The sequence below is a fragment of the Centrocercus urophasianus genome, unplaced genomic scaffold (genome assembly GCF_019232065.1).
Source record: "Centrocercus urophasianus isolate 14NV4802_14NV808 unplaced genomic scaffold, USGS_Curo_1.0 seq_11, whole genome shotgun sequence".
Lineage (NCBI taxonomy): Eukaryota > Metazoa > Chordata > Aves > Galliformes > Phasianidae > Centrocercus > Centrocercus urophasianus.
Genome location: NW_024884253.1, coordinates 63,189,255 through 63,199,958, shown reverse-complemented (window position 1 = coordinate 63,199,958; position 10,704 = coordinate 63,189,255). Strand labels below are relative to the sequence as shown.

The window sequence follows — 10,704 nt, the reverse complement described above, 5'->3', positions numbered from 1 at the left end:
TGTCCTTTCTCCCCTCTGTGCAGAACCGAACACGTAGAATTAGACAGTGGAGGCTGCTTTAACCTTGACAATCTTCTACTCACATCATAATGTTTTAGTACAGGGTGAGACTGCTGTGCAAGGCAAACCTACTTTTTCAGACAAAAGTTCAGGAAGCAGTAACTGTGAAGCCTACTGCCTGGCAAAACTGAAGGACATAAGACAGTCTCTCCTTAGCTGTTTTTAGAAGAGACAAAAACAACCCATTTTGGTAGCATTAGATCAGTCAGAAAGGAAACATTCTGCATTTTTCATGACCATTGCTACTCTCATAGCAGTAACAGTTTAGTGTGGAGCTGTGAGTAGGTAAGGAGAATAACCTGCAGCACAGTGCAGCCTCAGCAAGCTCTGTGTTCCCCACCAGGAAGTCCAAATCACAGACAACATTCATGAAAAAATCACCAGTCATTTATTAAAATCAGAACATTGCTGTAATTATTATTACTCTGAAATTAAAGTGAAGTCAGGAAGGTTTTCAAATCCACCTTCTGGCTTTTCTCTTTTTCTTCTAGGTTAAGCATCCGTTTTAGCTTAGTAAAGTGAAATTTGGAGTTTCGGGGAGTCCTGGAAATGGAACTGGTTGTCAACTGTCTGGATACACAAGTTCTGAAAAAATTAAGACACAAATATCTTACAAGGTGAGAAACTGTAATTAATATTGACTACCTATAAATAATTAATATTGAGTAGCTGGATAAATGTAATATTAATTTTTTTGAATGTAAATAGTGTATTTTCATATGAAGGCGAGCAGTTGGAAGTATAGTTTTGTTATGCAAATTTCAAGCTGGACCTTCTATATTGATGACAAAAACACAGTTGTGCATTCTTGTGGTCACTTTTCATCAGAATCCTTAAGAACTGTGAAGTCAAAATGGATCTCCTTAACGGACATTTGGTAATCAATTAAAAGTTTAAGTGACAGACATACAATCGGTACATGACTTCTTTCCCAACAAGATGTATAACATTCTATTCAGTCAGGAACCAGTTAAAATAGAAATAGATACCTGTGGAGTGATGAAGGAGTGTTCCCTTTGGATCCCAACCTACTGTAGCTTGCAGGTGTCATTTTGTTTGCAGATTGGATTTTTACATCTGGTGTCTTCAGGCTAGATTCAGTAGTTGGAGTGCCTGAGTTGCAGGTCTTGGTAGCCAGAAAATCCCTGCTTTTACCATAATGTCTTGTTGTTTTGTTGCATGAGTTACAAGTAACAAGCTATGGAGAAAATAAAGTATCAACCAGTCTTTTCCCTTTTAGTTTTCAAAGCCATTGTAAGAATTATTCAAACTGTTCTCCAATTATCAGAACATACTTGCTAAAGTGAAATACAGAGATATTTAAAGGACACTATTTATACTTAATGCTTTCATTCAGACTTCCTAAGCCAAACCCATCCCATTGATTTATCTAGAGATGACTCCAATCCCAGAACAAAAAACAACACAACGCAAAACACCATACATCCAGTTCAGGTGCTATCTTAAATATATATTAGTGGTATTCACATTTTGCTGAAAAATGACGTATAAATTGATCAAAATTTATTGGCATGTTCTACATCTACTGAAGTTCTGTTACACAATCTCCAAAGTCTAGAGATAAAATATTAAACACTGAACTCTCAAAAATAGACATCTACAACAATAATAACAGCAAGAGGAGGTTGCTAATATGGCAAAAATACTTATTGCAATAAATAGGAAGTTTTATCCATCTTGCGTGTGTTTACTATGAGGACCCTCCAGCAGCACAGTGTGTGGCAGAGGTGCAGCAGAACAGATAACATCAGAGAGTCTCAGAGACTGCCAGACACTCCTAATACTGCTTACTACCATGGCAACCCCTCTTATTAAGGAACATGAGAGTAATACATTCAGGCAAGTTTTTGAGGCACATAGTTACACTGACTGAAAAACACTGGATGTTTCTAAATGCTCATGAAGAATTTAACGGAAAAATGCCCAAGTGAAGTGTTTTCAGGTAAGTGTTTTGAGTATGTCTGTACTGTCAGACTAACAAACTAAAAAAAGAGAGTTAATCAACTAATACAGCTCAGGTCTGATGCATTTTTAGCTCTCCTGAAATTCAGAGGAGAAAAAAACAACACAGCATCTCATGTTCATTTAGTACTCTATGGAATATAACTGCAGGTGAGTGCCTAACATGCAGGAATCAGTGGGATACCATAGCAGAGCACAGTTGCATTGCATTTCCTAAAGAGCACATACAGTTAACTCCAAAAAGGTATCATGGGCACAACCTGTGATGCTGTTGCTTGGATTAATTCTCAGTCATACTTGAATTCTCATTTTCACAAGGCTCAGGTATAAGATTACAGGGATCTACATTGCTAATTTTGAAAGCTGTCAGTTTCTGTCAGTATTTTAAATACTTAATACCAGAAAGACTTAAATCATAATCCACAGCACAAATGCAAACAGAACCTAGCAGAACACAAGTGCAGCAAATTGTAATTAACTTCCAAGATTAGAATATTATCCAGTGTTTAAACTGTCCCTATTTAAAACTGAATCTTAAACTAGTCATATGAATGCACAACACATCCTAAGAATCTCTCCAGCTATGGAATAAATTTAAGAGCCCACAGTAATTCCTTAGGATGCTGTTTATCAACTGTTTAAAGATCTGAATGCACACTAAACATTCGTGATCCCGCAGTAAAGAAATAAAGCTTCCAGCTCCTCAGAATAACCTTTTTCTTCTCTTTTTGCTGGTCAACTATGATGTAAAATTTGGGAAGAGTAACACTAAGGGTGCCTATCTGAAGTGCCCTGTTAGCCATGAGATCTGGTGACATCTACGGTATTTCCTCAGTTTGTGTTAATGACTCTTTAATAATTTTTGATTTAGCAAATTTTACTCCCAAAACCTGCAGGCTCTCTTCAAAGAAGGTGCCAAATGTGCCACAGCAGGGTGCTGCCTTGCTTACTAAGGCATCCATTCACAAATTATTTAAACAACATTAAATGCATGCTACCATTCTTCAAAGCATTACATCTTACAATCTTCAGTAATTTTAGGAAAAAGAACTGAAGCTCCACAAGCAACGTTAACTGCTTTAAATTCCATATGTGATTTAGTTTTGAAAGACCTCCTATACATTTTAATACCCAGCCACACTTCAAAAATTCTTTGTGTTTAAAACATAACAATGATCTTTTGTAGGCACGATCACGACATAAATGATGCCAAGCTTGTACATGAGCATGACTGATAAAACTAAAAAAAACCTGACAATCTGTCACTTAAGCCCTTCATCAGAGCTGAAACAAAGGTAATAAATGTCAAACTGTATCACTCTGGCAAAACCAGCCTTGCTTCAGTCAATGGTGTGTTGTTCTTCTCAGATATGTTTCGGGGGATTCTTAGGAATAGATTTCTAAGAATTCTAATAGATTCTTAGCATCTGCACTGCTGTATTGAGGCTCTGCATCTACTGGAGTTGCATGGCCCCAGTTTTACAAGTAGGAAAAAATAAAATACAAAACCAACAGTCAAAAATCTGCCACTTATGCAAAGTTATGCAAATGATACAGTAGCTGATAGTTAAAATGCTGGAGCTTCCAAGGAAGAAATCATTGAATTGTCAGCAAGATCTCAAGACATCTGCACAAAGATCACAAGAAATATGGAGCTGTTTGCATAGATTCTCTGATGAAAGGGGAGGAGGATGGGAGAGAGAAGAAAAGATTTCTGCTTTTATCATTGTCCCCTTGATCTATTGTAAACGGTAGATTTCATTTTGATTGTGAACATGAACAGAATCTATTCCAAAAGGAAAAGAAAAATTACATGCTTGTGAAAAAGAAATATGTGTGAGTTACACCTCTAAGAGAAAATTCTTCATATCTTCTTTTTTATGCAACTAAAAGGTTTCAAGGAAATCTCTAATATGTGGCAGTTTGAAGTAAATACCCTTACCAGAACACTTTTGGAGTCCCTGTACTTTTTCAAAAGCTTTATCTGTTTCATATTGAGTTTGTAATTCTTTGCCTCTCGTTTAAGAATTTTCTCAATCTGTGGGGTCACTTTCATCTTTGGCTTGAGCCGCACCCGGTAGCTGTCAGGAACCAGGAACTGGAAGCAGTAAGGACATACCCTCTCTTTTCCAAATTCTTCATCTACAGATAAACAAAGTTACAAGAGTAAAACTTAAGTAATTATGTTCTGTAGACAAACACTAAAAAGGGTACACTTTCATTTCAACAGTACCTAAGTAGTTGTGTTTTTACTGTATTTTTCATCTGGAACATGAGGACATGCTGAGCATAAGTAAGTTTTAACGAAGTTCTAAACCACAGCCTCCCCTGCAAGGACAGGCGAGAGAGCTGGGACTTTTCAGCCTGATGAAGACCTTTTTATAAGGGCACGTAGCAAGACAACGGGAAATGGTTTTAAACTGGCAGAGGTTAGATTTAGACTAGATCTAGGATCAGACTAGATAGACTAGATCAGGAAGAAATTCTTTACTGTGAGGGTGGTGAGACACTGTAACAGGTTGCCCAGTGAGGCTGTGGAACTTGGAAGGCTGTGAGACTTGGAAGATAACTTTAAAGGCCATCTGATCCAACTCCCCTGCAAAGAACAGGGACGTCTCCAGCAGATCAAGGTGCTCAGAGCCCCATCCATCCTGACCTTGAATGTCTCCAGGGATGGGCATCAGCCACTTCTCTGGGCAACCTGTGCCACTGCTTTGCTATCTTTATTGTAAATAAATAAAATTTCATCACATTCAGTCTAAACCTTCTTTCTTTTAGTTTCTAACCCTTTCCCCTTTTCCTATGCCAACAGACCATACTAAAGAGTCTGTCCCCTTTTTTCCTACAGCCCCAAGTGCAAGAAGGTGATAGTACCTCAGATTGGGTTGAAAACTTAGTAATAATAATAATAATAATACAGACTGTTAAATCTGAGGAGTGTGTTGCTGCACCTGCCTCAGCATTTCCTGCTGCCAGAGCTGCACTCAAGCAACAAAACACCTGGAATTCTCTGCATAGCAAGCGCATCATTCCTAACGCAGGCCCTGAATGTGCTGTGAGGACAGAGCAGAAGCGATGGGAATACGGAGAAAAGGGGGAAGTCAGTCCCCATCCGCAAAGCTACGCTTGCGCTGTCCGCACACCGCCGTCTGGCCCGTGTCCCTTACTCGCCTCGGCAGCTGCTCAGCGTCCACCTGTGGGGAAAACACACACAGTCAGGCCGGCTCCACCCGCCCCCCTTCCCGTCGCAAACCCCAGCCCGCTCCGGCCGCTCACAGCAGGAACCGCGCCTGGCCCGGGCAGGTGCCCGCCAGCTGCCTCGCGGCCGCCTCCAAGAAACGCGGCATCACGCCGCCCGCCCCGCCGGAAGCCGATGCCCGGCAGCTCCGGCGGCGCGCTGTGCAGCGCTCCGGTGAGCCTGGCGGATACCGCGGCTGCAGCTCCGTGGTTCCGGGCCCGAAGCGGCGGGCTGCAGGGCCTAGGCCCGGGTTTAAAACGCATTAAAAAGCATTAAAACGCTTTGGCTTTTCCGTGTTTGATTGTGCTTTGTTAATTCCCTCGGCCCCGTTCGTTTGCCAGACATGCTTTTACTTTGATCTGTTGGTAATGGTGCTCACTTAGGCATTCATCTGAGCAGGCTTCAGGATACTATCGAGGAATGTGAATAAATATAATTATTTCTTATTTTCCAACACTGAGTAGCTGAGAGCTTTAGAAGAGGGGAGAAAAAAAGAATTATCTGTGCTTTCTGTAAGAGGAGAGCTTTACAGTACAGTCAATAACTCGAGTTGGTAATGACATGTTCATAATGATGACAATTAGAGTCCCTGCTGCCTTTATTTTTGATTTAATATAAAATTTGGGATGGACTTTTTGACATTACTTCCACTACTTGTTCAGCCTGGAGAAGAGAAGGCTGTGAGGAAACCTCATTGCAGCCTTCCAGAATTTAAAAGGAGATTATAAACAGGAGGAGAATAATCAACTTGTTTCTTGGATAGATAGTGATAGGACAAGGGGGAATGGTTTTAAACTCAGGGAGGGAAGGTTTAGACTGGATGTCAGGGGGAAGTTCTTTACAGAGAGGGTGGTGACGTGCTGGAACAGGCTGCCCAGAGAGGCTGTGGATGCTCCATCCCTGGAGGTGTTCAAGATGAGTTTGGATGGAGCCCTGGGCAGCCTGGTCTAGTACCAGATCTGGAGGTTGGTGGCTCAGGGGAGTTGAAAACTGATGATACTTGAGGTCCTTTCCAATCCAAGCCATTCTATGCTTATGTGTTTTTTGTCACAGAGTTGATGACAATTTCGGTGTCCTGACTTTCCTGAGCCACAGAGTGGGAATGTCTCATAACACCTGTGTAAAACCCAACCTTCATCAGCTAATAGACTGTGGGCAAATAAAATACACCAAATTAATAGAAATGGGGGGAAATCGGAAGAAAAAAAAAAAGTCTTTTTGAAACTCAGATAATGAAAAATAATAGCATCACTTGGTTCAGGTGCTGCTCTGCCTTGGCTAACAAGCAATGTGCCACAATACTTAAGCACAGACTGATACAACACAAAGGGTTCACTTGTATATCTTTTCCTGTACCTGCTCTTGCCCTCTTCTTATCCTTTCTTTTTGCTTCCCCTCTGTCTCTTCCAGTCTCTCTGAAACACAAATAAATTTTATTCTTCTGCTCCTCCAATTGGGCTCAGCCATTCGTTTTCTCCCTCTAGTTCACTCTGTGTTATAGATGATCTTTGTCATAAAAGCAGTGCAAACAGCATCTCCCAGTGCCATCCCCATTCCGTGTTGCTTGTCCTAATGCATGCCTCGTGAGATGGAAACTGTGTTCCTCACGTTAGGTGTGATGCTGAATGTGCTACACCAATAATGCTGGAACCAGGGGGCAATAGCAATGGACAGCTTAGGGGCTCTCTCTGGGTCTGATCCTGCACAATTCCCTCCAGAAGTCAGTATTTCTGTGCACCCAATGCTGCCAGGGCCACATCCTTAAATTCCTCAGCTCCCTGCTGGAGTATTAGTGGAATCAGAGGGGAGAATTCACCCACATCTCAAGGCAGGCTCAATTCGTCTCTACCTTATCCTGGCTTGTGATCACCAAGAGCACATTAGCAGACCTATACCGCTAACTGCTTCCTGCTGCTGTTTGGTGTTCTGTAGTTAGCACGACTGACAGTCAAGCTGTAAATCTTGCTCGGTGTTCTGTAACAGAGGAAAAAACAGAATGATTTGTGTTGACTTTGGGACATCGTGCATCATTATTGATCGGAGGGAGGCAGTGAGAAAAGCATGCCGTCTATCTGTTGCTCGCTGCTCGTCCCGGAAGGTGGTGGTAGCTGGTAGTCAGTAGAGGGCAATAGAGAAATACGGTTCGTGGTACCTAAAGGATTTGAAACAGTGATTATGTGTTTACAAAAAAAAAAAAAAAAAAAAAAAAAGAAAAAAAAAAAAAAAAAAAAAAGAAAAGGAAGAAGAGCCGGGAGGATAGGTTGTTCAGTTTACTACTGGAGACCTGACTGTGACAGAGCGTCGGGAAAGCATTTTTAAGGGAGGAAGGAATTGCTACGGCAGCATCTCCGAGTCTCTCCTTTTTCTCCTCAGAGTTACATAGGATAACTTGGCCAGAACTTACTGATGACTGCACGGTCAGCGGAGCTGGGAATGGGAAATGCAGGAAGGCACTCTTTGGCAGGAGCAGAAGAGGAGGCATTTCAAAGATCCTGCAGGTGACCGAGGTGAGCAAACTAACGGCTTCTCTTTGAGTGAGACCATAGGTGTTCAATCAGCCGTGTAAAGTCATGAGCAAACGGAGCAACTGACATTATGAGAGAATTTTGTTTTTTATGGCACGCTGGTATAAGACTTGTTTTATCTTGGAAAAAAAGCAGACAGTGATGCTTCGGGGATAAGCACTTGTGAGCATATGGTATTTTGCTTAAACTGGTGGCTTGTTCTGTGTGCAACATTTTTTATTAGCACTGTTTGAAACACGGTTATCATTTTACAGTGTTTGTGGACTATACTTCCTAGATTCTAGCTTGCAGGGAAATACATAAAGGATAATATGAGACTATTTTTGCTCCTTTTAGAGGGGATTTTTAATAAGCTTTTGGAAAAATGTGGCTTGGAGATTTAGAGAAATTTATTAAGAGATTTTGAATGCGTGGTGAGAATGCTTTCAGATTTTCCAAAGGCTATATTGTCAGAAGGATAGTGAGAAGTGATAGCAAAGACTATAGCAGTAACAAAAAGAGTTAATCCACAGAAATAAGCAGGCTAATGGAAGGTCTGGGAGGCAGGAAAAAAAAAAAAAAAAAAAAAGACAACAACATCAAATGACTAAGTTAAGAATTAAGCATACAAAATACTTTTCTGTTGCCAAGATCTCAGCTGGTGTCACCATAACACTTGGAAATTATCCTCAGGATGCTAGGAGCCATTAAAGCAGTACAGATTATCGGAGGATAAACTTCCACTTCAGCTGCCACTGGTACCAGAAGTGACCAATAAGAAACATGTGAGAAATGAAAGATGAAGAATTGGAGCATTGACATTCTGGGGATATCACAGAGCAAGTGCAAGGGTATGTAGAGGTCAGTCAGACAGTACCTATCTGAAATAAGGCAGGATGATAAATAAAAGTGGTAAATCATATTCTAAAAACATACTATGAGCTTCAGAAAGCTAATTAAGGGAAATACTATCTTCTGTTCTTCCTGAACCAGAATTTATTTTGTAAGTGTCGTGATAGGTAAGGAAATGACATGGTGATTTGTCTGTGTTTTGTGTGTCAAAACGTGTAAAAGATTAACATGTTGATTGTTTGTTTATTCATTGTTTAGAATGCAGCTTCCTTAGAGCATGTGCCTGAGGCAAGGGAAAGATAACATATATAGAACTTGTCACTATTTTCTGTGGGTTGGCAACATCCATCTGACAGGGGAGGGACTCAATGAATATCATAATCCCCTCTGTTTTGAAACCTACAAGTTCCAAGTCCAATCTCCATTTTTTTTCTTTTCCTATTCCATTTCCAGTGCTCTAGATTTTCTTGTGAACCTACATATATGTTCTCTGGAGAGATAATAGAAATTAGCAATGCTCTTGAGCAAAAACCCCAGAAAGAAGTATAACTGCAGTTTGAGGAAATCCATATTTGTGTACCAACCTCTCTTTAAAGCAGTCTGTGGTGGGAGTGATTAGTTCCTGACCTAAAATGACAAGCTCTGGGACATTCTCTTACAGCTGATAACTATTTTCAGCATAATTAACACAATTACTTGGTGGCGGTTGCTGAAGAGTTTTCTCTTGGGTTGTTGCATAACAGGTGTGACCAAAGGAATTCTTATAGTGGGGAGCCACACGGATTGGTGGCTGGGATTGAAAAAATGGAAGATGATAGTGTTTTTTTTGTGTGACTCTATGGTATGTGTGAGGCCTTTTTCAGATCAGCTTATGAAGTGGTAGAGAGGGTGCCATGCCCACACTAAGGACCAGGCTTTGAATGGCAGGCTGCAGATGTGCAAGGAGCCTTGCTGTGTGGAAGTCATGGGACAGGCCATGATCTGGATGCAGTGTCTTTGATGATGTAAAAAAAGTAAAAAGATGCACCTTTGCCAGTCCTGTGTGAGACTTCTTGCTACCTTGAGGGATGAGAAATTATTTCTTCATCTTCATTTACAAAATAGTCATCTAAAAGGGTAGACATTTCAAGCAGAAGTTCCACTTGCAAGAAAAGGTGTTGCTAATATGTTAATTATCATGTTAGCCTGCTTGCTTACTGAGACATGAAATGGTCCCTACTGTTAGGAACATCACTGCGCACAAGAGTTTGTCCCAAGCTCTCCAGGTCATTTACTGGTGTGCTGCAGAACAACCCAGGGCTGCTACTTCAGCCTTTTGCCAAAATAGGAACGCTTTGTTTTCTGATGAGTCATCTGAGTTTCACTCAGATCCTGTAAGATTCCACCACCCTGTTCTTCCTTGCTGTGCAGTCCAGTCCCTTCCCTAGAGGCCTGCTTTCCTGGCCAAGAGATTGATGGCACTCTCTCCAGCAACTGTTGGCTCCCTTCCTTAATTAATCTTGAGGGGACTGCTCATGAAAGATACGGGGCATTTCCTCTCTCACTGGAGTAGGGCATGCAGCATTCCTGGCCTGCAGTATGGCAGAGCAGTGCTGGCAACTGAGCTGGAGTTTGCTACACACTGTGCTAAATGCTACCTGCTTTGAGTCAGATGGGGAATTAGGTCAACCAAAAGGAGCAGCTGTAGGCGTTTTCCAAATTGGCTGTGTTTACTGATGAACAACATAGAAGAACTATCTGTTTCAGGAGAAAAGTCTTCCTATCTTGTGGTTGTTTGTTTTGTTTTGTTTTTTTTTTTTTTCTTCTGGTGCAGGATGGGAAGAAGGGAAGTCTTCATTTTTATTTTTTTTTTTTCACTTTATTTCCTTCTTATTGTGAGTCACTTGTTCTAAGGTGGTACAAGTCTGAGCAGGAGGCTGATCCGACAGCCTCTAGATGTTTCCATCCTTAACCTGTAATTTTCAACACTCATGCTGTAATTTCTGACTCTTCCCGACTACACATTGCCAAGGAGAGGGGAAAAAAAAAAAAAAGGTATTTTATGTTGGCTTTTTTTTCCTGAGTAAT

At 41.1% G+C, this 10,704-nt stretch overlaps 1 protein-coding gene across 3 annotated transcripts; it reads right to left on the bottom strand.

Annotated features, from left to right (window-relative positions):
• Positions 1–425: 425 nt before the first annotated feature.
• On the bottom strand, positions 426–5,396 carry CUNH18orf21 (chromosome unknown C18orf21 homolog). 3 transcript variants are annotated; one of them, XM_042809022.1, is made up of 5 exons: positions 5,320–5,396; positions 5,215–5,237; positions 3,986–4,185; positions 1,050–1,258; positions 426–645 (listed from the first exon to the last, which is right to left on the bottom strand). In XM_042809022.1, the coding sequence occupies exons 1-5, from the start codon at positions 5,388–5,390 to the stop codon at positions 492–494; spliced, it is 657 nt and encodes a 218-aa protein (XP_042664956.1). In that variant the 5' UTR covers positions 5,391–5,396; the 3' UTR covers positions 426–491. The 3 variants fall into 3 exon arrangements, with proteins under 3 accessions (XP_042664956.1, XP_042664955.1, XP_042664957.1); XM_042809021.1 differs by lacking the exons at positions 5,215–5,237; positions 5,320–5,396 and adding an exon at positions 5,044–5,204; XM_042809023.1 differs by lacking the exons at positions 5,215–5,237; positions 5,320–5,396 and adding an exon at positions 4,995–5,161.
• Between the last annotated feature and the right edge of the window lie 5,308 nt (positions 5,397–10,704).